At 41.9% G+C, this 25,980-nt stretch overlaps 1 protein-coding gene across 1 annotated transcript in view; it reads left to right on the forward strand.

Annotated features, from left to right (window-relative positions):
- The first annotated feature begins 705 nt into the window (after window positions 1-705).
- The window catches only part of LOC112223654 (high affinity nerve growth factor receptor-like), a 28,861-nt gene continuing 3,586 nt past the window's right edge, over window positions 706-25,980 (forward strand). The window contains exons 1-14 of the mRNA XM_042306704.1: window positions 706-1,047; window positions 4,796-4,870; window positions 5,443-5,514; window positions 10,618-10,686; window positions 11,046-11,200; window positions 11,464-11,606; window positions 11,924-12,062; window positions 19,707-20,039; window positions 20,689-20,747; window positions 20,857-20,959; window positions 21,900-22,052; window positions 22,212-22,342; window positions 22,458-22,630; window positions 25,695-25,944. Coding sequence (XP_042162638.1) covers window positions 854-1,047; window positions 4,796-4,870; window positions 5,443-5,514; window positions 10,618-10,686; window positions 11,046-11,200; window positions 11,464-11,606; window positions 11,924-12,062; window positions 19,707-20,039; window positions 20,689-20,747; window positions 20,857-20,959; window positions 21,900-22,052; window positions 22,212-22,342; window positions 22,458-22,630; window positions 25,695-25,944 — 2,049 coding nt within the window. The 5' untranslated portion in view covers window positions 706-853. The remainder of the gene's footprint in view (window positions 1,048-4,795; window positions 4,871-5,442; window positions 5,515-10,617; window positions 10,687-11,045; window positions 11,201-11,463; window positions 11,607-11,923; window positions 12,063-19,706; window positions 20,040-20,688; window positions 20,748-20,856; window positions 20,960-21,899; window positions 22,053-22,211; window positions 22,343-22,457; window positions 22,631-25,694; window positions 25,945-25,980) is intronic.

A 25,980-nucleotide genomic window follows, 5' to 3' on the forward strand; every position in this document is an offset into this window, starting at 1 on the left:
CTGTGGGAGTCCGCCTGGAACACAAAAACAAGGGGGTTTAAATACACAATTAAAAATCACATTATACATTAATCGTCCAATAGGAATGCTTGATTATTACACATTGTTACATAAAGTGATGTAACAATTACCCCTTTGTAAATGAATGAAATAATTACATGAAATAATAACCCTGTCAAAAAGTGATTGACCGCCTCATAGCCTGTTGTGTTGACTAGGGTTTCCTAGTATTGTATCTTCCCCGATTTGTCCACAACCACCACTAAATCCCTTATTAGCTCTGATCTCACAAACCTACAAGGGAAGTAACCTCATTCATAAACCCATGCAGATAGATGGATTTACCATTTGCAACCATCTTCACTGCATGAGACTGGTTGGTACCCAAGAGTCCTGACTTCTTAGTTGTCTCACACCTGCAACCACTGGTGGGACAGGATACATCTCACTCAGAGGCAGAAGATCATATCACCATCATCCCATCTCATCTCTTTGTCTGGTGACAGTGGCTCTCCCACACAGTCAACTAATGGCCTGCCTTGCCCCTCCCTCCGAGAGAGAGAAAGAGAGAGAATGAGAGAGAGAGAGAGACAGAGAGAGAGGGAGAAGGGGGTGACGGTGGGGAGGCTGAGCCTACCAGCATCCCCAGGGTCCCTTGCCTGCCTTGCTCCTGCTGCTAGCTGCTCCTGTGGCTCAGTACCAGAGTCTCCTGGCTGGGATCACAACCCTGCGAGTCAGCCCAGAGAAGATCTGCTGTGTGTGGAACCTCCCAGTCTATTCTCCTGTTTAGTCCTACTCTGTCTCAGTCTGCACTGACAACTCTCTGAGCTGCTCTTCCACCATCTCCATCATCATGGCTGTGGGTTCTGCTCCATGGGCAGCCCCACTGGCCCTGGTACTACTGGCAATCACCCTGGCGGTGCCAGCCCTGGGAGGGTGCCCATCCGCCTGCCGGTGCTCCTTCGCCATGCTACAGTGCCTGGAGCCCAATGGCATTGCCACTATACCCACGTTGGCACTACAGGAGAGCGAGAACGTCACGGAAATGTGAGTGCAGTTGGTTGCATGGATGGTTGGTTGGTTGGTTGATTGGTTCTGCTGGGTTTGTTGTGTGTGTTTGTCAAGTGCTCATGTTTTGCTTATCTATCTGTTGGCTCCATCTTGGATGGGATGTCTGGTAGTGTGAATAATGAGTTGGGTTGGCATAATGGTTAATCCATTGCTTTGCTGATCTGATGTTGGTTGCGTGACCGGCTTGAGCTGTTTGAAGCAATGCTGGGCATGGAACAACAAATTCATGTCTTAATAGGAGATGGTGAATATAGTCCAGTATAGAGTTTAATCAAGGTGATTGGTTTCCATTCATTTTCATGGAGAGTTACTTGACCCTATGGATTGAGTACATTTTGTATAGCCACCGGCCTTCAGTGTGTGTTAGTATGGTGATGAGCTGGTTAGATAACGGACTTCATTTTAAATGGTGTTCTTACTTTGCTGATTGCTTCTGCAAATTAGATTGGTAAAAGACACTGTGCAGGCACTTCTTGTGAAGTCTCACAGGACTGTTATTACAATTATTAAAGATGAAAAGTCCATGAGATTCAAAGAGTATGTATCAAAGTATTCAGAGATGATCCGTCTCCTAGTCCTCTTTCCATGATTTGCACAACTGGAGTTTCTCAATTTCTGTTTCCAGTGAACAAATTCCACTCCATGAACTCATCAAATTGAACTCCCCCGTTTTGAGTTGGGGTTACAGAGGCTGTTTGATCTTGTGTCTGGTGGTTTTGCACGGGCTGTACTGGGGCGCGATGCGCTGTAAGAGAACACTGTCGATAAGAGCAGAGTTGGTGGTAGTGGAGTGATCAGGTCTGTGAGATTGTGCTGATATTGACACTGCTTCACTAATACTCTGCCTTGGTGACTGCAAACAGACTCTTCCCCATCATGTATCATAGAGGCACTATAGCAGCAAGGTGTTCAGATACATACATCCTTGCCTGGTGAGGGTCATCCTCACAAACCCATTGAGAACATGTGGTTGTGCAGGAGGCTTGTGGTTCCCCGAAGGACTATTAACCAACAGATTATACATACTTAAGTAAAACTGCATAGAAGAGACACATATAATATTTTAAAGGGTACACAGTACACTCCACTTAAAGAGGCGCTACGGGATCCAGATTCATATGGCATGAATTGGATTTGTTACACATCACACGAATTGCACCATTCAGATGATATCCCACAAAATGGATGACATAGGACACAATTGGATGATGTAGTACACACAAAAACAGGGGCCACTTTTAGCTCATGAGCACCACTTTCAAAACTGGCTGAAAATATACAAAAGTTGGAAAATTTATCTTTAAGCAATTATCTGTTACTTTACAGTACACAGCTCTATCCACTCTTTTCAGAGAATTGGAAAATGGCTGTTATACTTAGGCTATAAAGTACTGATAATGGAACACAGAACTAAATGCTGTTTGCTGTAATCTCATACTGTTCTGTCTTTGTTCCTCTCTACTGCTCTCAACAATTAACACTCAATCTAGCTCGTTAAGGGAGAGACTGCATCTGCAGCATGTCCAGCTAGTACTGAACTTTCTCCCTCTATGTATCTACTCCTCTCTCTCTCTCTCTCTCTCTCTCTCTCTCTCTCTCTCTCTCTCTCTCTCTCTCTCTCTCTCTCTCTCTCTCTCTCTCTCTCTCTCTCTCTCTCTCTCTCTCTCTCTCTCTCTCTCTCTCTCTCTCTATATATATATATATATATATATATATATATATATATATATATATATATATATATATATATATATATATATATATATATATATATATATATATATATATATCAGTACCTGTGGCTTAACTTGTTACTTAGAACTCCAGCAGAGTTCTAAGCAATTCAATCAATAATCAAGAGCTGCTCTTTCGGCATGTGTTTCAGGGGAACAAACAAGAAACCATTAACTGTGGAACAGGGGCCCAAATTCATCATGCACTAAGTTATAAATTAAATTTTGCCAATTGTCAGCGGATGCCCGTCTGAGAACGCTAGATGAAATATGACCCACTTGGCTCAATCCAATAAGCATGGGGGCGATTGGTGATTCTCATTCCACCTGTCCTGCAATTACATTACTGCTCCGTGGGTGAAATAAATATCTGTGTTGCGTAGTGACAGACTGAATCAGTAGTGCCTCACTGTTAAAGAAGGAAATATTTGGTGATGGAGATGTTTGGGGCACTGCCCAGCGGGCAAAACTGGCTGCAATGATGTCTGGCTGATGTCTTTAGTGATGTCATGGTCAGGTTGTATACTGACTGTAAAAGGACATTTTTAGTGATCCGAACGAGAAGTCTTCACCTGGTTGTAATCTGGTTATCGATCGTCATGTCAACCAGATACCAATGAAAATATATGACACATTTCCCAGGTGTTGTCATGAAAAAGGGTTGGGTACTGCTTTTTTAAGCTATCATATTTGGCTATACAGTATGTGATAAAGCTTGGAATTTTTCTTGATAAAACATGTTGAAGTAGAGGAAAATGTTTCCCCCTTGGTCCTTTTATGCTGCTTTACTTTTGGTTATTGATACAGTAATATCATAAATATCATATATAACAGTCCATATAAAATGTACAATTTCTGGCCACGTCGTGTACAAATGTAGGATCTTAACCTGTTGCAGGATAACCTTTCTGCAATGCAGGAGGTTTAAAAAAGGCTTCTGACGTTTGTAATCACATTTAGACATTTCAGACTTGATTTTCCCTTATGGAAAATGTATCAACCCCCACAAAAATGTCCAATAATTATAATCTGCATAATAATTCACATTTCCTTTTGCTGCAAGAGGATTTTCCTGCTGTAACAAACTGGCTCAAATTATGATCCTACATCTGTACAGTACACTCTTAGAAAAATAGGATTCCAAAGGGATTCTTCGGCTGTCCCATAGGAGAACCCTTTTGGTTTTCATGTAGAACCCTCTGTGTAGTGGTTCTACACGGAACCGCAAAAAGGGTCTTACCTGGAACCAGAAAGGGTTCTTCAAAGGGTTATACTGTATACTATGGGGACAGACAAATAACCCTTTTATGTTCTAGATAGCACATTTTTGTTCTAAGATGGAATATACAAAGAGGTTCAAGATACTGTAGTTCAAGAGTTGGGCAAAGTGACCTTGTGTTAAATGAGTGTTGAGTTGACATACTGTCCCCTCGTGAAATAATAGGTGCGTCTGGAAATGTGGAAAATGACTCATTGAAGAGAATTTACCATCAGCAATGTCAAATGAGTGTCTCGCAAGAAGACAAATGGTTTTTCCAAGTCTTCTCTACAGTAGATTTAGGTTTCTTTGCATCTGCGTTGGTCTGGTTATGCTATCAGTTGTCAGGCTCTAGCCCACAAAGGCCCATGGTTTGGACAATGCACTCATGAATTTCACTATGAAATATAACCCTCAGTGTTGTACTGTGTCAATTCAGTACCTTTTTAGGGCTTTCATCACATTCAATACATGTACAACCTTTTGTATTGGTCATTACATTAACTGTCCTGCTCTGCCTGGATTGCTGTGGGTAAAAATGATTGATAACAATAAAGATAATTTTCCGTTCAAGCATTTTGTTTTGTTGCTTATAATAAGCCTATGAACCTCATTGTTCCTAGACAGTATTTTTGTATTTTACTTTTCAGTAGATTTTTTTGTTGCTTAATTTTTTTTTTTACTCAAATCAACTCTGAATGTCATTGTATTTCTTTTTTGTTTCTTTGCCCAGTTACATCGAAAATCAAGCCGACCTGGAGAACATTACAGAAGTAGACCTTGCCAACTATAGAGAGTTGAAGAATCTGTGAGTAACCCTGCATAATATGTCATATGTACAGAATTTCTCTAATGTTGTATGATAATATGTTTGTAGATGTCTGTTGGTATTACTGCATGAAATACATACATATGCGAAATGTGCTACAATACACCTAGCAGTTGATTTGATTGACTTGGCTTTAAATGTTTGGTTGGTCCTGTCATTGATGGAGGGGTCTTCTCCACACTCCACCCTCCCTATTCACCCTCTCCAATATACCCTCTACCTTGTTATAGCAATCTGCAGTACTAAACTTTACAACTCAACATTTCATTTCCTTTATGGCTCTTTCAATCAAGGGGGTAAACCTCCTGTGTTGCACATTAGCCATTATTCTGAGCAGAGACCTGCAGTCCTGTGCAGTAATTTCATTTCAATACTTCTTCTGATTACCTTCCGTATTCAAAGAAAGGAAATGGTCTGGAGCTAGCTAACACAGCTAATACAGACTGGCTAACTTACACACTATGGATTTACTGTGGCTAACTAGTAGCATAATCAGTGATTCACACTTCCTGTTCTGTCTTTTATCTGTCTGTCGGTGTTTCCCCCTCCAGCACGGTCACGTTCTGCAGGCTGGCGTACATCTCGGCGAATGCTTTCCAACACAACCTCAAGCTCCAATATGTGTAAGTGTCCTTGGCTTTACAAAGGGATTGTCTTTCCTTGTCATGTCTCGACCCATGCTTGGGTCAGGCTCTTTGTTGCTGTCAATTAAGGGGAAGTCTCCCGGGCCTTGAGATCTTGAGTTTATTATCAAAAAAATATAAAAACTGCAGAACAATAGATTTAGGCCGGAATACAAATTCAAATTACTGAAATGTAATCATAATTAATTTGATACCATTTTATTCAACAGTAACACTGTGTAATTTATTTAGGCACAGAATGCATTGGTGTACTATCAGAGGCTCAACAGTAGTGGGTCATGTGAGACAGATTCTGACCTCTGATCTAACAGCGTGTTAAATTTGTTTTACAAGAAACATGCCATTTCAATTTAAAGTTAACAGGATTGGGTTGACACAATGTAGACCAACGTGTTTTTACAAGTGTAGTCACAATCAACGTACAACATATTGGACCACGTTTAGCATATTGAAATTAATTGGATTCCACTTGTTAAAAAGTTTGAATCAACTATATTAGAAAAAGAAACACTGATGGATGAATCGTAGATTACTTTTCTGATGATTACTTTTCTGATGTTTGTGTTTGTGGGATCCAAACCTTCTCACAAATGGAATCCTTCAACTACCTTCTAAAGACACAATGTACAGCACACTAGAAACTAGCAAACTAGCATTAGTGTTGCACGTATGTAGTGTTGGGGAGTAGTGAACTACATTGTACAACTAGTAATTTAACTACATTTTGCACTTGGTTGTAGATTAACTACAGTTGAAGTCGGAAGTTTACATACAACTTAGCCAAATACATTTCAACTCAGTTTTTCACAATTCCTAACATTTAATCCAAGTAAAAAGTCTCTGTCTTAGGTCAGTTAGGATCACCACTTTATTTTAAGAATGTGAAATGTCAGAATAATAGCAGAGAGAATTATTTATTTCATCACATTCCCAGTGGGTCAGAAGTTTACATACACTCAATTAGTACTTGGTAGCATTGCCTTCAAATTGTTTTACTTGGGTCAAACGTTTCGGGTAGCCTTCCACAAGCTTCCCACAATAAGTCGGGTGAATTTTGGCCCACTCCTCCTGACAGAGCTGGTGTAACTGAGTCAGGTTTGTAGGCCTCCTTGCTCACACACACTTTTTTAGTTCTAGCCACAGATTTTCTATAGGGTTGAGGTCAGGGCTTTGTGATGGCCACTCCAAGACCTTGACTCTGTTGTCCTTAAGTCATTTTGCCACAACTTTGGAAGTATGCTTGGTGTCATTGTCCATTTGGAAGACCCATTTGCAACCAAGCTTTAACTTCCTGTCTGATGTAATGAGATGATGCTTCAATATATCCACATAATTTTCCTACCTCATGATGCCATTAATTTTGTGAAGTGCACCAGTCCCTCCTGCAGCAAAGCATCCCCACAACATGATGCTGCCACCCCGGTGCTTCACGGTTGGGATGGTGTTCTTTGGCTTGCAAGCCTCCCCCTTTTTCCTCCAAACATAACGATAGTCATTATGGCCAAACAGCTCTATTTTTGTTTCATCAGACCAGAGGACATTTCTCCAAAAAGTACGGTCTTTGTCCCCATGTGTAGTTGCAAACCGTAGTCTGGCTTTTTTTATGGCGGTTTTGGAGCAGTCTTCTTTGTTCTGGGATTGATTTTCACTTTTCGCACCAAAGTACATTTGTCTCTAGGAGACAGAACACGTCTCCTTCCTGAGCGGTATGACGGCTGCGTGGTCCCATGGTGTTTATACTTGCGTACTATTGTTTGTACAGAAGAACTTGGTACCTTCAGGTGTTTGGAAATTGCTCCCAAGGATGAACCAGATTGTGGAGGTCTAAAATGTTTTTTTCTGAGGTCTTGGCTGATTTCTTTTAATTTTCCCATGATGTCAAGCAAAGAGGCACTGAGTTTGAAGGTAGGCCTTGAAATACATTCACAGGTACATCTCCAATTGACTCAAATGATGTAAATCAGAAGCTTCTAAAGCTATCACATAATTTTCTGGAATTTTCCAAGCTGTTTAAAGGCACAGTCAACTCACAGTCAGTGTATGTAAACTTCTGACCCACTGGAATTGTGATACAGTGAATTATAAGTGAAATAAACAATCTGTCTGTAAACAATTGTTGGAAACATTACTTGTGTCATCCAGAAAGTAGATGTCCAAACTGACTTGCCAAAACTATAGTTTGTTAACAAGAAATGTGTGGAGTGGTTGAAAAAGTTTTAAAGTTTTAATGACTCCAACCTAAGTTTTTTATCATGTAGCGGTGTAGCTAACTACTGGAAATACACACTACTTTTTAAAAATAAAATAAAATAAAATATGGTTGAAGTAGGCAAGAATTTACTTACTTTTTCATCATCAGACCTGCCTAATTGTCACACAAAACATAATTTTTGTTTTCAATAGGATAAATGACAAATTCTGTTAACAACTGACTTCAGATTGATCTGTTCTTGCAAATTGCAGTCTATGACATTTCAGGTTTAGATATGTTAATTTTCACATAAAGTAGTTTGGATGAAGTGAACTACTTTTTCAAAGTAACTTTAGTTAAACAAACTATGTTTTTCTTGACGGTAGCTTTAGTGTAGCTTAACTTCTTACAGTGTGAGGTAATTGGTAGCTTCCCCAATACTTTCCGTATCCATGTCAATCATCCCTCCGTCAGTAGCTGACCCTTGTCTCCACCATCTTGTCCTCATTATCTTACTAAACATGTGTGACATGTCCGATGTTGTTTATCTGAAAGACAGGCGGTTTGGGAGGAGGAGGAGGGGGTGTAGAGGGAAGGGTACTGAATGGGGTTCAGGGATGGTGGGGGGGGGTCTGGTGAAATCGGAGAAGACTTCCACCAGTCACCATTTACTCGCTCACTTTGGTGGATTATCGACAACTGCTGCATAATAAATACACTCCACTAAGGGTCCATTATCGCTTAATCAATATTTCAAAGAGGGGGTTGTGGGGTGTAACAGATGTGTCTCTTAGATTGGGAGCGCCACCCAAAATGGGTGAGAACATGGGAGGGGCTCTGATACTATACTTGGGGGGCAATTTCTCAAGACATACCAGGATATTTTCTCCTCCACCCCCTTCCTTGTTCCTTAAGATATTTAGGTGTGGTATATGGTCAATATACCCCGGCTAAGGGTTGTTCTTATGCACAACGCAACGCGGAGTGGTATATTGGTCATATATCACAAACCCCTGAGGTGCCTTATTGCTATTATAAACTGCTTACCAACGTAACTAGAGCAGTAAAAATACATCTGATATACCACAGTCTGATATACCACGTCTGTCAGCCAATCAGCATTCACAGCTCGAACCACCCAGTTCATAAATGAAGATAATGTGCGTGAGCACAGCTAGGAGCAGCTGCCATTCCCGGCCATCCTCCCTTCCCTTGTGGCCCGGGAGGAATCGAGCTGGTAATAGATAAGCCCCAATGGCTAACCCATCTGACATTAACTTTTGGGAGCAAGGAAAACAAATAATTGAACCCCTGCTGGCCCCCATTGGCCCTGCCAGAGTGAATATGTATCAGTTGCAGGAGGTGCCTCCCCAGTGTGGTCCGCTGTCATCTTCTGAGAGGTTTTATTTACACCCTCTGCCAGCACAGAAGCATTTCAGAGCCGTCATGGTGATCTGCAGCATGTTTAAAGAGATACACTAGGGATACATAGGGGACAACATATCTAAGCAGTGATATGCCTCAGAAATACACATTTTCTTTTGATTTACAATCACATCTGAATGTACAGTAGGTCTATGAAAGCTACATCTGCCAATCGCCCACAATATCATTTTTTTTTTGTGTGGAATTGTTACCCCTTTTTCTCCCCAATTTCGTGGTATCCAATTGTTTAGTTGCTACTATCTTGTTTCATCGCTACAACTCCCATATGGGCTCGGGAGAGATGAAGGTTGAAAGTCATGCATCCTCCGATACACAACCCAACCAAGCCGCACTGCTTCTTAACACAGCGCCATCCAACCCGGAAGCCAGCCGCACCAATGTGTCAGAGGAAACTGTGCAACCTTGGTTAGCGTGCACTGCGCCCAGCCCGCCACAGGAGTCGCTGGTGCGCGATGAGACAAGGATTTCCCTACCGGCCAAACCCTCCCTAACCCAGACAACGCTAGGCCAATTGTGCGTCGTCCCACGGACCTCCCTGTCACCCTTAGCCACTGCGCCACCCGGGAGGCCCCCAATCGCCCACAATATTTAAGCTTTTTTTATCAAATGAATTAACCTCATACTCCTAATACACAATATTTGATATAGTAAAATTGTGTTCTCCTTTCTCCTCATACAAGTAGCAGTGTGTTTGGGCTAATCACCTAATGTACAGAACAGTGAGACAACAGCGAGAGGTGCGCCAATGATGTTTGTGAATGTAGCACTTGATGTAAAAGACTTGCCTGGGTAATTAAGCAGAGTACATCTGGAGGCACCAATGTGTCCACGCAGAGAGTAATTCTAAGCAGGTCCGCATTGTTCTGCACTGAGTGGTCATATCTTGGGATCAGTTCAGTATGATTTATTTCAACAACATTAAAACATACATTTTTACAAAACCATCTCTCCAGATGAATGTTTATTTACTTCATCCCAAAAATGATTATAGATAAACGCAAAAAAAGTATATTACAGACTTGGATGTTTTGTCCTCATTATGGCAGCATTTGAGAAAACAACGTGTCAGACACACGGTGGAACAGAAAAGCTCATTTGAATAGATATAGTAAATACATGTGTGAACGCAACAAACAGAAAGGCTGTAATGACTGCTGATTGTTTGTGTGTGAATGTGAGGACTCTTGACACGCTGGACACCTAAAGACGAGCATATGGAAACAGTGCCAAAACAAAACGATCCCTTTTATACTGGTAATTGTTTTAAATATTGAGTTGTTTGCCGTGCACAGACCATTCTTATGCAAAACTCAACATGGGTGAAAGGAGGGGGGGAATCATAGGCTCAACAACAAATTGTATAATGCTGTATTTTCATTTTTTGCCATTTATATGCTGAATGTCCTGTTGAATGGATGTTGATGTTGCCATATTGTATCACACAGAAACCTGGCATCTAACTCCCTGGAGCATATCAGTTGGAAGGTGTTCCATTTTCTTCCCCTGCTCAACCTGTGAGTAAAACACCCCTCAGAACACCACTTCTGTACTCTCTTCAACTAGTCAACCTGTGACTGAAATATCAACGCAAAGATGGTCACTTTGTATGAGCAACATAGACCCCTTTCACTCTGTTTTGGAACCTGATTGCAGAGAATTTTCAACACATATTTCACTGCTGAATTATTTTCCATGTTGAGTTTTTACTCTCTATTCACTCCCCTCTTTCTTAAATTCTAGAATGTTGCAGTGTGCGTCTTTGATAATAACTACCTTGAATACTTTGTATAGTCCTTTAGAAAGAAGAAGAAGCTTTCACGATTGGGAGAACTTTCAGATTTAACAGACCAATTTTCTCTGTGTTCCCTTCCAGGGTTTTGAGGGACAACCCCCTTGAGTGCTCCTGTGATATCCATTGGCTGCAGCAATGGCAGCTTAACGACCACAGTGACCTTGACAACCAACCGCTACACTGCCTCTCCAATGGCCATGCCCGACGGTTGGACTCCTTAGTGATGGAGAATTGCAGTGAGTTGAATTGCTAGAGTTTTACTCAGTTCAGAGATTTAAAAAAAAAAAGTTTTTACTTTATTATTACTAAGTAATATATGCATGAATAGCATATACACGTATAGTTCAATCACTGTAGAAGTAGTCTGACATGGCTTTATTGGACTTTATTGCATTAGTGGCATTGCTGATTGGATTACTATTAAACACCATTATCAATATTAAGTACCCCAGTCCAGACCATAGATTTTCCAACCCGTTCTTGGTCCATTGTTTTGCAGCTGTACCGGAGGTCGCCATTGTCCATGCCAACACCAAGGTCCAGGAGGGGGGCAACCTGACATTTGTGTGTCAGGTGACAGGAGTGCCCGTGCCTGTAGTGAGGTGGCGCACGAATAAACTGCTATCTCGCTATACTGTACAGGTACTGAGTGATGATGTCACCTGGACATACTGATTGGGGAAAACCAGCTAGAATCAGTGTTTTTTTCTGAGATATTGCACAATGCACTTTTTGTTCCCCTTAATATGTCTAACATCTGTTAAAAGACAAACTCGAGTAACATGATCAGGGTCCCATTTGAAGGATATATTCAGAACTACAAATAAAATAGTATGATGGTGTATTTAGGTTTCCTTATTGTGTACATTGTCATAACCCTTCAGACTCTCCTTGCATCTCAGATGTCTCCATGATTGTTGTGAACCCCTGTTGTCCTCTGCGTCTTGTTCCATCTGCAGGAGAGGTTCTGGGGCTCTACTTTGGAGCTGGAGCTGCAGCTGTGGAACATGTCCTCAGAAGACAACCTGCACAACTTGACCTGTGAGGCGGAGAATCGGGCCGGGCCTGGGGAAGAGAAAGTGACGTTGGACATTGAATGTAAGTGCCAATGAACTATTAAAGCTGTCATGGTGTTGAAAGCTGAAAGACTCAGTGAGAGCTGTCATACTGCAATGAAAGCAGGAGAGGTAGAGAAAAATGGTGTCAATTTTCCTCTCGCAGCAATGTGTATAGCCAGAGATTTCCCCCCCAGAATGAAATACTTAGTATTAATAATTGTGGCAAAAAGTAAGCCCATCTTGTCACTTTGCTTTAACATGCAACAGGTCTTTCATTTTGATGATTATTATCAGCTGTCACTCAATAATACATTAGTACAGTGACAATTTTAGCATGTAAGTCTTGGTAGAGCAATTTTTTAATAAAAAATAAATAAATTAAGCATACCAGCAAAGCCACTACACAACAGTAAACAATACATTACTTTCACTATAACGGTGACAAACGGTACCAACAAAATGTCTTCTGTCCAAACAGCAGAATTTTCTTTCCAGCGCAATGGAGTGAATCCTTACCCCACTACACCTGGCTATCAGCAGAGCCTTGTCTGGCAGCAAAATAATCAATTCAGCCTCATTTACTGACTTTTTAAAACCATAGCTGTTATGGCTGACTTGCTTAAAACTAATGTGGTTTCTACTGACAATTGAGATGTACAAACTATGGCATAAGGGAACGATGAGCGGATAAGAGGCAATCCATAAATTCGATTAAATTCGACTTTTGAAATGTACAGCGACAGAATTCAGAACATGGGTAGTTCTTAGAGTATTCTCTCTGTACAACAACTCAGAACAGTAGGATACATAAATGGGGCATATATATATACAGTGCATTCTGAAAGTATTCAGACACCATTACTTTTTCCACATTTTGTTACATTACAGCCTTAGTCTAAAATTGACTTTACTCATCAATCTACACACAATATTTTATTTATTTATTTAACCTATATTTAACAAGGCAAGTCAGTTAAGAACAAATTCATATTTACAATGACGGCCTAGGAACAGTGGGTTAACTGCCTTGTTCAGGGGTAGAACGACAGATTCTTACCTTGTCAGCTCAGGGATTCAATCTAGCAAACTTTCAGATACTGGCCCAAGGCTCTAACCACTAGGCTACCTGCCTCCCCATAATACCCCATAATGACAGAGCAAAAACGGTTTTACATTTTTGCACATTTATAAAAAGAAAATGACTGAAATATCACATTTACATAAGTATTCAGACCCTTTGCTCAGTACATTGTTGAAGCACATTTGGCAGCGATTACAGCCTCAGGTCTTCTTGGGTATGAAGCTACAATCGTGACACCCCTGTATTTGGGGCATTTCTTCCATTCTTCTCTGCAGATCTTCTCAAGCTCTGTCAGGTTGGATGGATAGTGTCGCTGCACAGCTTTTTTCAGGTCTCCAGAGATGTTTGATTGGGTTCAAGTCTGGGCTCTGGCTGGGTCACTCAAGGACATTCAGAGACTTGTCCCGAAGTCACTCCAGCATTGTCTTGGCTGTGTGCTTAGGGTCGTTGTCCTGTTGGAAGGTAAACCTTTGCCCCAGTCTGAAGTCCTGAGTGCTCTGGAACAGGCTTTCTGTACATTTCTCCGTTCATCTTTCCCTCGATCCTGACGAGTCTCCCAGTCCCTGCTGCTGAAAAACATCCCCACAGCATGATGCTGCCACCACCATGCTTCACCGTAGGGATGGTGCCAAGTTTCCTCCAGATGTGATGCTTGGAATTCAAGCCAAAGAGTTCAATCTGGGTAACATCAGACCAGAGAATCTTGTTTCTCATGGTCAGAGTCCTTTTGGTGCCTCTTGGCAAACTCCAAGCGGGCTGTCCCGCATTCTACTGAGGAGTGGCTTTCAAATGGCCACTCTACCATAAAGGCCTGATTGGTGGAGTGCTACAGAGATGGTTGTCCTTCTGGAAGGTTCTCCCATCTCCACAGAGGAACTCTGGAGCTATGTCAGAGTGATCATCAGGTTTTTGGTAACCTCCCTGACCAAGGCCCTTCTCCACTGATTGCTCAGTTTGGCAGGGTGGCCAGCTCTAGGAAGAGTCTTGGAGGTTCCAAACTTCTTCCATTTAAGAATGTTGGATGCCACTGTGTCCTTGTGGACCTTCAATGCTGTAGAAATGTTTTTGGTACTCCTTCCCAGATCTGTGCCTCGACAAAATCCTGTCTTGGACCTCTAAGGACAATTCCTTTGACCTCATGGCTTGGTTTTTGCTCTGACATGCACTGTCAACTGTGGGACCTTATATAGACAAGTGTGTGCCTTTCAAAATTATGTCCAATCAATTGAATTTATCACAGGTGGACTCCAATCAAGTTGTAGAAACATCTCAAGGATGATCAATGGAATCAGGATGCACATGAGCTAAATTTCGAGACTCATAGCAAAGGGTCTGAATACTTATGTAAATAAGGTATTTCTGTTTTTCTAAAAACCTGTTTTGGTTTTGTCATTATGGTGCATTGTGTGTAGATTGATGAGGAAAAACATGAATTTAATCAATTTTACAATAAGGCTGTAACAAACAAAATGTGGAAAAAGTAAAGGTGTCTGAATACTTTCTATATATATATATATATATATATATACCTATATCCTCCAATATATATATCCAACAAGGCCTTCTTCTATATATATATATATATATATATATATAGATAGATAGATAGAAGGGCCTTGTTGGAAAAATTATATGTGTCATGCACAAAGTAGATGTCCTAACCGACTTGCCAAAACTATAGTTTGTTAACAAGAAATTTGTGGAGTGGGTGAAAAACGAGTTTTAATGACTCCAACATAAGTGTATGTTAACTGAAATATATATATATACGTCAGAAGTTTTCGTACACTTATTATTAAAACTTGTTTTTCAGCCACTCCACAAATTTCTTGTTAACAAACTATAGTTTTGGCAATTCGGTTAGGACATCTACTTTGTGCATGACACAAGTAATTTTTCCAACAATTGTTGACAGACAGATTATTTCACTTATACTTCACTGTATCACAATTCCAGTGGGTCATAATATTACATACACTAAGTTGACTGTGCCTTTAAACAGCTTGGAAAATTTGAGAAAATTATGTCATGGCTTTAGAAGCTTCTGATAGGCTAATTGACATAATTTGAATCAATTGGAGGTGGACCTGTGGATGTATTTCAAGGCCTACCTTCAACCGCTGTGCCTCTTTGCTTGACATCATGGGAAAATCAAAAGAAATCAGCCAAGGCCTCAGAAAAAAATTTTTTTTAGACTTCCACAAGTCTGGTTCATCCTTGGGAGAAATTTCCAAACACCTGAAGGTACCACGTTCATCTGTACAAACAATAGTATGCAAGTATAAACACCATGGGCCCACGCAGCCATCATACCGCTCAGGAAGGAGACGCGTTCTGTCTCCTAAAGATGAACGTACATTGGTGTGAAAAGTGCAAATCAATTCCAGAACAACAACAAAAGACCTTGTGAAGATGCAGGAGGAAATGAGTAAAAAAGTATCTATATCCACAGTGAAATGAGTCCTATCTTGACATAACCTGAAAGGCTGCTCAGCAAGGAAGAAGCCACTGCTCTAAAACCGCCATAAAAATGCCAGACTACAGTTTGCAACTGCACATGGTGACCGTACTTTTTGGAGAAATGTCCTCTGGTCTGATGAAACAAAAATAGAACTGTTTGGCAATAATGACCATCGTTATGTTTGGAGGAAAAAGGGGGATGCTTGCAAGCCGAAGAACATCATCCCAACCGTGAAGCACGGGGGTGGCAGCATCATGTTGTGGGGGTGCTTTGCTGCAGGAGGGACTGGTGCACTTCACAAAATAGATGGCATCATGAGGATGGAACATTATGTGGATATATTGAAGCAACATCTCAAGACATCAGTCAGGAAGTTAAAGCTTGGTCGCAAATGGGTTTTCCAAATGAACAATGACCCCAAGCATACTTCCAAAGTTGTTGCAAAATGGCTTAAGGACATCAAAGTCAAGGTATTGGAGTGGCCATCACAAAGCCCTGACCTCAATCCTATAGAAAGTTTGTGGGCAAAACTGAAAAAGCGTGTGGGAGCAAGGAGGCTTACAAACCTGACTCAGTTACACCAGCTATGTTGGGAGGAATGGGCCAAAATTCACCCAACTTATTGTGGGAAGCTTGTGGAAGGCTATCTGAAACGTTTGACCTAAGTAAAACAATTTAAAGGCAATGCTACCAAATACTAATTGAGTGTATGTAAACTTCTGACCCACTGGGAATGTGATGAAAGAAATAAAAGATGAAATAAATCATTCTCTCTAATATTATTCTGACATTTCACACAGGGAATTTTTACTTGGATTAAATGTCAGGAATTGTGAAAAACTGAGTTTAAATGTATTTGACTAAGGTGTATGTAAACTTCTGACTTAAACTGTACATATATATACAGTACCAGTCAAAAGTTTGGAACACACCTACTCATTCCAGAGTTTTTCTTTATTTTTTCTATTTTCTACATTGTAGAATAATAGTGAAGATCTTAAGTATGAAAAAACACATGGAATCATGTAGTAACCAAGAAATTGTTAAACAAATCCAAATATATTTTATATTTCAGATTCTTCAAAGTAGCCACCCTTTGCCTTGATGACAGCTTTGCACACCCTTATCATTTTCTCAACCAGCTTCATGAGGTAATCACCTGGAATTCCTTTCAATGAACAGGTGTGCCTTGTTAAAGGTTCATTTGTGAAATTTCTTTCCTTCTTAATGCGTTTGAGCAAATCAGTTGTGTTGTGGCAAGGTAGGGGTGGTATATAGAAGATACCCCTATTTGCTAAAAGACCAAGTCCGTATTATGGCAAGAACAGCTCAAATAAGCAAAGAGAAACAACAGTCCATCATTACTTTAAGACATGTAGGTCAGTCAATACGGAACATTTCAAAAACGTTTAAAGTTTCTTCAAGGGCAGTCGCAAAACCCATCAAGCGCAATGATGAAAATGGCTCTCATGAGGACCGCCAAAGGAAAGGAAGACCCAGAGTTACCTCTGCTGCAGATGATAATTTCATTAGTTACCAACCTCAGAAATTGCAGCCCAAATAAATGCTTCACAGAGCTCAAGTAACAGACACATCTCAACATCAACTGTTCAGAGGAGACTGTGTGAATCAGGCCTTCATGGTCGAATTGCTGCAAAGCAACCACTACTAAAGGACACCAATAAGAAGAAGAGACTTGCATTGGCCAAGAAACACGAGCAATGGATAATAGACTGGTGGAAATCTGTCCAAATTTGAGATTTCTGGTTCCAACCTCTGTGTCTTTGTGAGATGCAGAGTAGTTGAACAGATGATCTCCTCGTGTGTGGTTCCTACCATTAAGCATTGATGAGGAGGTGTAATGGTGTAGGGGTGCTTTGCTGGTGACACTGTCTTTGATTTACTTAGAATTTAAGGAATACTTAACCAGCATGGCTACCACACCATTCTGCATTGATACACCTTCCCATCTGGTTTGGGCTTAGTGAGACTTTTACTTGTTTTTCAACAGGACAATGATCCAACACACCTCCAGGCTGTGTAAGGGCAATTTGACCAAGAAGAGGGATGGAGTTCTGCATCAGATGACCTGGCCTCCACAATCACCCGACCTCAACCCAATTGAGATGGTTTGGGATGAGTTGGACCGCAGAGTGAAGGAAAAGCAGCCAACAAGTGCTCAGCATATATGGGAATTCCTTCAAGACTGTTGGGAAAGCATTCCAGGTGAAGCTGGTTGAGAGAATGCCAAGAGTGTGCAAAGCTGTCCAAGCAAAGGGGGGCTACTTTGAAGAATCTCAAATCTAAAATATATTTTGCATATTTGTTTAACACTTTTTTGGTCATTACATGATTCCATATGTGTTATTTCATAGTTTTGACTATTATTCTACAATGTAGAAAATAGTAAAAATAAAGAAAAACCCTTGAATGAGTAGGTGTGTCCAAACCTTTGACTGGTACTGTATATGTATATATTTCTTTGTTAAACAGGTGAGGCTCAAAACTGGTGACTCGGCCCCACCTTCCCTGAATGATGGATAGCCACTGCATTAGTTATACATCACTGTAACGTTACATTAGTGATGCATTATTTTTATTGTCCCATTTTTCTCATGTATCAACCATACATGGACAAAGACCTCAAACAGATGACAGAGCGAAACAGACATCTGATTATAGAAGATACATTATACTGTCAGAGACTGTGGTTTTGCCTTAGCCCAGCTTTTCTACTGAAAAATATCTGAATTGCAGCAAACTGTGGTCCCACAGAAGAGAGTGCGTCAATGCATTAGCAATACATTACAGAAAATATTGGCCAAACAATATCATTTCACCAACTCAGTGACACTCATTGGAAAATAAAGCCCAAAAAGAGTTGCAGCCAAGTGCATGAGCATCGAGGGACAGTTAATGAATGTAGGGAGGAAAATAGGTTGATAAGCGTGGTAAGATTCGATAAGAGCCCCGGCTAATGGACTTCTCCCTCCTACTCCGGAACACAGTATTGGTCCTGAGTGATTGGCAGCCTGTAAGTGCGTTAGCGCGGCTAATCTATCAACATCAGTCCCCTTGGTGGATGGACACTCATTAACCGCTAGCCTTTAATTACCCTTAATTAGCTCCCCGATCAGCAGGGTGTTTACAGCCAGGGCTCTGCTCTGCTGAGTGGCTGGTCTGACCACTTCCTGGGATTCAAGCGATTGGTGCCGCAGAGGCAGCATCCTTTCAGTAATATATATCAAATTAACTTGCTTGGGAAAAGGTTTTTCAAAATGAAAATATAGACTACACCCTAGAAATCGATAGCATGAATCAATCAAACAAATGTAATCTACGAAGATAAACGTTGAACGTTAACTATAATTTAGTCTTTCATTTCAGACAGAGTTCAACAAAACTCATATTGTGCTCTTTTCTAACCCACAATACAGAAATGGACATTAAATCATACCTGATGGGTTGTGGTAATTGTGCTGAGTGTGCAAATGTTTGCCGTCCATGACTGTCTTTAGCATCCCTTTTCAGAGATAATCTAGAGGAAAGAGACAAATGCCTCGGTATCCCCTTAGCACAGCATTTTCTGCAGTAGGGTCATAGGTTAAAAGCAGTGGAATGGTCAGTGTAAATTGTCAGAGTGAGGGGTCTCTCTGCATTAGCATAGTCTTCGATCTAAAGAAGCCATTTCCTGTAGCTTCTTGTCGGCTCCGTGCTTCCAGGTAGCTCTTGTGGTTAGGGGCCCTAACAAAACCTGGATTCATTATTCATACCAGGTCAACAGGTTGACAGTGTAGATGGAGAACATTGATTCATGGAAACGCATAGGAGGAACCTATAGAGCACTTGGATGAGGCTGTACCTTCTATTGACCAACCAATAACTTTGTCTGAAACAGGTTGGATGTGGTAAACTGAAAATTCAGCACAAATAAATAATTTATGTGTAGATAACTAGGGTTATAGCTTTGTGTATAATTATTTCAGCTAAACGTGATCTCATTCTAATATCATGTTCAATAATTTACACACATTTATTGTAAACATTTTTGAGGTTCTGAATTAAGAAATAGCCTTTGTTTCACCTTGTCTCCTTACCCATTCACACAACCTAACGGACCACATCTCATGTCTTCCATCCAGTTCCAGCCAAAATCATATTCCTGCACAACGCCGAGCAACAGCACCACTGGTGTTTCCCCTTTAAGGTGGACGGGAACCCTGAGCCAACCATCCGCTGGCTTTTCAACGGCTCCGACCTGACCGAGGGCCGTTACACCTACACACAGTTCATTCCCGACACGGACGATGGCTCTGTGAAGCACGGTTGTCTATTTCTCAACAAGCCCACCCACCTGAACAACGGCCTCTACACCATCATCGTGGGGAACAGACTGGGCGTGGACCAAGAAACGGCCACGGGAAAGTTCATGGACAACCCATTTGACCCCTTTGATCCTGAGGGCATCATCCCAGGTGATTGTCTGAAATTAAAGGTTAAAGGTTAATTAAATTAAAGGTTAATTTAATAGGATCTCTCTATGATACTGACCCTCACTATTCACCAACTTGTGTTATATTAGATACAGTCTCATGTGCTTGCATGTAAAGTATGTACTGTGTACTTAGTCTAAATTTGTCATCCTCTCCTCTTTTTCTTCATGCCAGTCCTTGAAGAAAGTGTTCCACGTAAGCCTCTTGAATGTTATTTTGACAGCGATTATTACCTGGTGGAAACAGATAACTTCCTAAACTGTACATAACGAGAACACAAAATAGTTATCACGAGTAGTAGAGTGTAAATTACCCAGGATTTTGCTTTCATATACTCCACTTTTTTTTAATACAGTGTCTTGCATACTTTATGTGTGGTTATCATGGCGATTTGTGAGCAATGATCCATCGGCAGGGTAGCATAGTGGTTAGAGTGTTGGACTAGTAACCAGAAGGTTGCATTCAAACCCCCGAGCTGACAAGGTACAACTCTGTCGTTCTGCCCCTGAACAGGCAGTTAACCCACTGTTCCTAGGCTGTCATTGAAAATAAGAATTTGTTCTTAACTGACTTGCCTAGTTAAATAAAGGTAAAATAAATTAATTAATGATTCCCTTTCTCCTTCCTCCAGTTCCCACCAACAAATCTAATGAGGATGTCACTGAGAACCTGGAGAGCAGAGTGTTTGGGGTGAGACGCCATTCAATGGGTCTGAAACATAGTTATAACATACACTATGGAAAGCTAATGTTTTAGCAAAATGTTATGCTATGTTGATGCTAATTATGTTTATGTGCAGGTGTCGGTGGCAGTGGGTCTGGCTGTGTTTGCTTGCACCTTCCTCCTCATTATGGTACTGGTCATCAACAAGTGTGGCCAGCAGTCCAAGTTTGGTATTCACCGTAAGTGACACACTCTATTATGCGCTGTGTTTCAAATACCACAGTCGTGTCTGTTATTTTGCACAAAGTATAATCTCCTATGCTCACAGGGGTAATAGTAAGCAACACGTTACCTTGGTTTTCATAGAAGACATCTATGAAACAACCTGAGATGGGTTTGCTGTTCTCAAAACCCCTCAATTGTTAGAAAGTGAAGGGTTGAGACTAAATTCTGGCATGTCCCTGTCTGGAGCATTCAATAAGAGACAACCCCAGGAGAACCCCATCTGAAAACCCCAACCCCATCTGAAAACGCATATCCATTCCAAACTGAAACAAGCAAAAGCCAGCGACAATGCCAACTCATTTTTTTCATTATCACTTTGGAATGGCCAATAGTTCCGCAGCAAGCATTGTATTCCTCTCTGAAAGTGATTCACATGAGGCCAGGCAATATAGGGTTTCCTCCAGGCTGTAACTTTGCACACTGTCAGCCCAACAGCTCGGTTAGAGTGCCTTAATTACAGCAGTGAACGGTGTCAGGAGCCCCTAGCTGCAGCGTTGGCCATTAAAGAAGACTGATGGAGGCCAGCTAGGCATGATAGGTCCTCTCGGACCCCCCCAGAAAGTGCCTAAGTGGACCTGATTGCCTAAGTGGGCCCCCCTACTGGCCAACTCGTTTCCCCTCGCTTGCTGCCATCCACCATTTTCTATCAGGGGCTCTGGGGGTTCTGTGGTTTTCTCGTTGAGTGGGTTTTGCAATTGTTAATACTGTCTGCAGAAAATACAGTAGTTGCTTACTGTTCTGACGTCCATTTTCCAACATTTTCTTTGTTGCTGAACAATGCATCCATAAATTGCTGAAAAATAAATGGTTGTACCACATTCACGTCATTCTCGTCTCTGTCTCTCTCTCTCTCTCTCTCTCTCTCTCTCTCTCTCTCTCTCTCTCTCTCTCTAGGTTCATCTGTCTTGGGAACAGAGGATGATCTTGCTGTTTCATTGCGTTTCATGAACTTAGGGGCGAGCCCTCCTTCCTCTGATGACTCTGGGATGTCCAGCTTTGTGGAGAACCCCCAGTACTTCTGTGGCATTTTCAAAGACAAAGACATGTGTGAGTGTAATCGGAATACAACTAGGGAGTGGATGTGTGCTAACTTCATTATGATTGCATTTAATATGCTGTGTCTACCATGATTTCCCATAGATAAAGTTGATCATCCTACACGGTTTTACAAGGCCCAATGTTGAAAGCCTTTCTCTGTGTGTACAGGTGTGCAGCACATCAAAAGACAGGACATAGTTCTGAAGTGGGAACTGGGTGAGGGGGCGTTTGGCAAAGTCTACCTGGCAGAGTGTGCCAACCTCAGTCCGGACAGTGACAAAATGCTGGTGGCCATCAAGGTATGCATGAGACGGCCATCCATTTCCACAATTTCAGAGGTGCATTACATTAAGTTTAGACCTCCTAAACATGACGATGCCATATCCTCCCATGACTGTGTTTCTCTGTGGTCAGACTCTGAAGGATGCCAACGAGTCGACCCGGCAGGACTTCCAGAGAGAGGCTGAGCTGCTCACAGTCCTCCAGCACCAGAACATTGTTCGCTTCTATGGAGTGTGTACAGATGGCGAGCCACTGGCGATGGTGTTTGAATACATGAGACATGGAGACCTCAACCGCTTCCTCAGGTATGGAAAAGAAACACAACCACATACTTAAACCCCGCAGGGATAACCTCTATGCCTACCTTCCCCTGTTAGCCTTTATTCCTTAGCTTCAGCATGGTAACTATTTAGAAGCTGAGGGTTTTGTTCTGACATCACTGCGTAGTTGTGTCCATTGCTCTTCAGCAAAGCCACTTAATTTATCTTGACGAGCCACACAAATACAACTGTTTCTAAGCCAAGCCACACTTGTAGACACCATCGTCCTCACCGCTCTGCAGTGTTGTGTTCCCAAGACAACAACCCACTTGGGGTGGACCACATGGACCAATAGTGTGTTGCAGTGGTTAAGAACACTTAGTTGTGGGAGTGCCAAATCATTTCTGTGATCTGGGACGACCGAATATGTGATCTTAGATGCATTTTGGATACCGTATAATTGACGATGTCCACGTCGACCGCAGAACCTATCATAGCTTGTCGACACACTCTGAAGTTCTAAAGGCAAGTCTGCGCCGACATGGGTGCGGGAGAGATGTTCACTGAGCACTCAGATAGAGCATCATGTTGATACTGTAGATGACCGCTCATGCTGCACCTGGGACGTACTCTGAGACACCATTGGAACAGACATAGACAGTGTATGTCTGCCACTGCCAGGTGTCCAGTGGGGCCAGACTGGGAATGGAGACTCGATGCGCACACAGACACAGCCCACACTATCCATATTCATGGATAGATGGAAATCACATTTCCAAGCAGACAGAATGGATGTGTGTCTCTTGGCCTATGAGGCAGCTGCTCGTCTACCCTACCACCTGCCTGTTAAACTAATAGTGAAAGAATAGATAACTTCCTGCAATGTGACACATTTCTATTAGGATTGATGGACACATCGAGGAGCTTATTGGGAGTGAGCTACAAGTCAGCGTGGGTGGGGTGAATGTGATATTGAGAGAAACTGTGGAACGTTTGAAGAATACGGCTAGAATAAGGCTAATCAAATTATTCCAAATGAATGCAAGGCGTATAACAAGCCTTATGTTTCCTTGTTAACCATCTTGTTAAGTTGTTTTGTTATGGCTTGGTCTCTAGCTGACGGCCTCTATTACACTTAAATTATCTCATATACAGTGGGGAGAACAAGTATTTGATACACTGCCGATTTAGCAGGTTTTCCTACTTACAAAGCATGTAGAGGTCTGTAATTTGTATCAAAGGTACACTTCAACTGTGAGAGACGGAATCTAAAACAAAAATCCAGAAAATCACATTGTATGATTTTTAAGTAATTAATTTGCATTTTTTTGCATGACATAAGTATTTGATAAATCAGAAAAGCAGAACTTAATATTTGGTACATAAACCTTTGTTTGCAATTACAGAGATCATTACGTTTCCTGTAGTTCTTGCTCACACTGCAGCAGGGATTTTGGCCCACTCCTCCATACAGACCTTCTCCAGATCCTTCAGGTTTCGAGGCTGTCGCTGGGCAATACGGACTTTCAGCTCCCTCCAAAGATTTTCTATTGGGTTCAGGTCTGGAGACTGGCTAGGCCACTCCAGGACCTTGAGATGCTTCTTGCGGAGCCACTCCTTAGTTGCCCTGGCTGTGTGTTTCAAGTCGTTGTCATGCTGGAAGACCCAGCCACGACCCATCTTCAATGCTCTTACTGAGGGAAGGAGGTTGTTGGCCAAGATCTCGTGATACATGGCCCCATCCATCCTTCCCTCAATACGGTGCAGTCGTCCTGTCCCCTTCGCAGAAAACCATCCCCAAAGAATGATGTTTCCACCTCCATGCTTCACGGTTGGGATGATGTTCTTGGGGTTGTACTCATCCTTCTTCTTCCTCCAAACACGGCGAATGGAGTTTAGACCAAAAAGCTCTATTTTTGTCTCATCAGACCACATGACCTTCTCCCATTCCTCCTCTGGATCATCCAGATGGTCATTGGCAAACTTCCGACGGGCCTGGACATGTGCTGGCTTGAGCAGGGGGACCTTGCATGCGCTGCAGGATTTTAATCCATGACGGCGTAGTGTGTTACTAATGGTTTTCTTTGAGACTGTGGTCCCAGCTCTCTTCAGGTCATTGACCAGGTCCTGCTGTGTAGTTCTGGGCTGATCCCTCACCTTCCTCATTGATGCCCCATGAGGTGAGATCTTGCATGGAGACCTAGACCGAAGGTGATTGACCGTCATCTTGAACTTCTTTCATTTTCTAATAATTGCGCCAACAGTTGTTGCCTTCTCACCAAGCTGCTTGCCTATTGTCCTGTAGTCCATCCTAGCCTTGTGTAGGTCTACAATTTTATCCCTGATGTCCTTACACAGCTCTCTGGTCTTGGCCATTGTGGAGAGGTTGGAGTCTTTTTGATTGAGTGTGTGGACAGGTGTCTTTTATACAGGTAACGAGTTCAAACAGGTGCAGTTAATACAGGTAATGGGTGGAGAACAGGAGGGCTTCTTAAAGAAAAAATAACAGATCTGTGAGAGCCGGAATTCTTACTGGTTGGTAGGTGATCAAATACTTATGTCATGCAATAAAAATGCAACTGAATTACTTACATACAATCTGATTTTCTGGATTTTTGTTTTAGATTCCATCTCTCACAGTTGAAGTGTACCTATGATAAAAATTACAGACCTCTACATGCTTTGTAAGTAGGAAAACCTGTAAAATCGGCAGTGTATCAAATACTTGTTCTCCCCACTGTATGTCCAACATGTTCCATCTGCAGATTGCATGCAGTAATCATCCATCTGGTTACTATATGTTGATATTGCATCGCTAGGTTGGTGCAAAAGTTCATGCGTCGAAGGACCAATCTGAAGCTTAAATGTATCTGGTAGAACTGGGCCCATATCACAAAGTGTCTCAGAGTAGGAGCGCTGATCCAGGATCAGGTCTCCAGGTCCATATATTCATTATGATCAAAAAGGCTTTATGATCCTATATTAACACTACTCTGAGACTCTGTGAATAAGGGTCCTTATTGACGTCAGCCAAAGTATGTCTCATGCCGTTCACCCAAAAGCCTGTAAAACTCTAAAGGTCGTGACCTCTCCTCCTCCTGTCCACCAGGGCGCACGGTCCAGACGCCCATATCCTGGAGGAGGTGAAGATGCCCCCGCTGGGCCAGCTCACTCTTCCCCAGATGCTGAACATCGCCGCCCAGATCGCCTCAGGCATGGTCTACCTGGCCTCCCTTCACTTTGTGCACCGGGACCTGGCCACACGAAACTGCCTGGTGGGAGATATGGGAGAGGGTCTGATGGTCAAGATAGGAGACTTTGGCATGTCCCGGGACATCTACAGCACAGACTACTACAGGGTAAAGGTGGAAGTAGTGAAATACTTTTTTAGGGTG

Source organism: Oncorhynchus tshawytscha, linkage group LG03, assembly GCF_018296145.1.
Source record: "Oncorhynchus tshawytscha isolate Ot180627B linkage group LG03, Otsh_v2.0, whole genome shotgun sequence".
In the NCBI taxonomy this organism is placed as follows: Eukaryota; Metazoa; Chordata; class Actinopteri; order Salmoniformes; family Salmonidae; genus Oncorhynchus; species Oncorhynchus tshawytscha.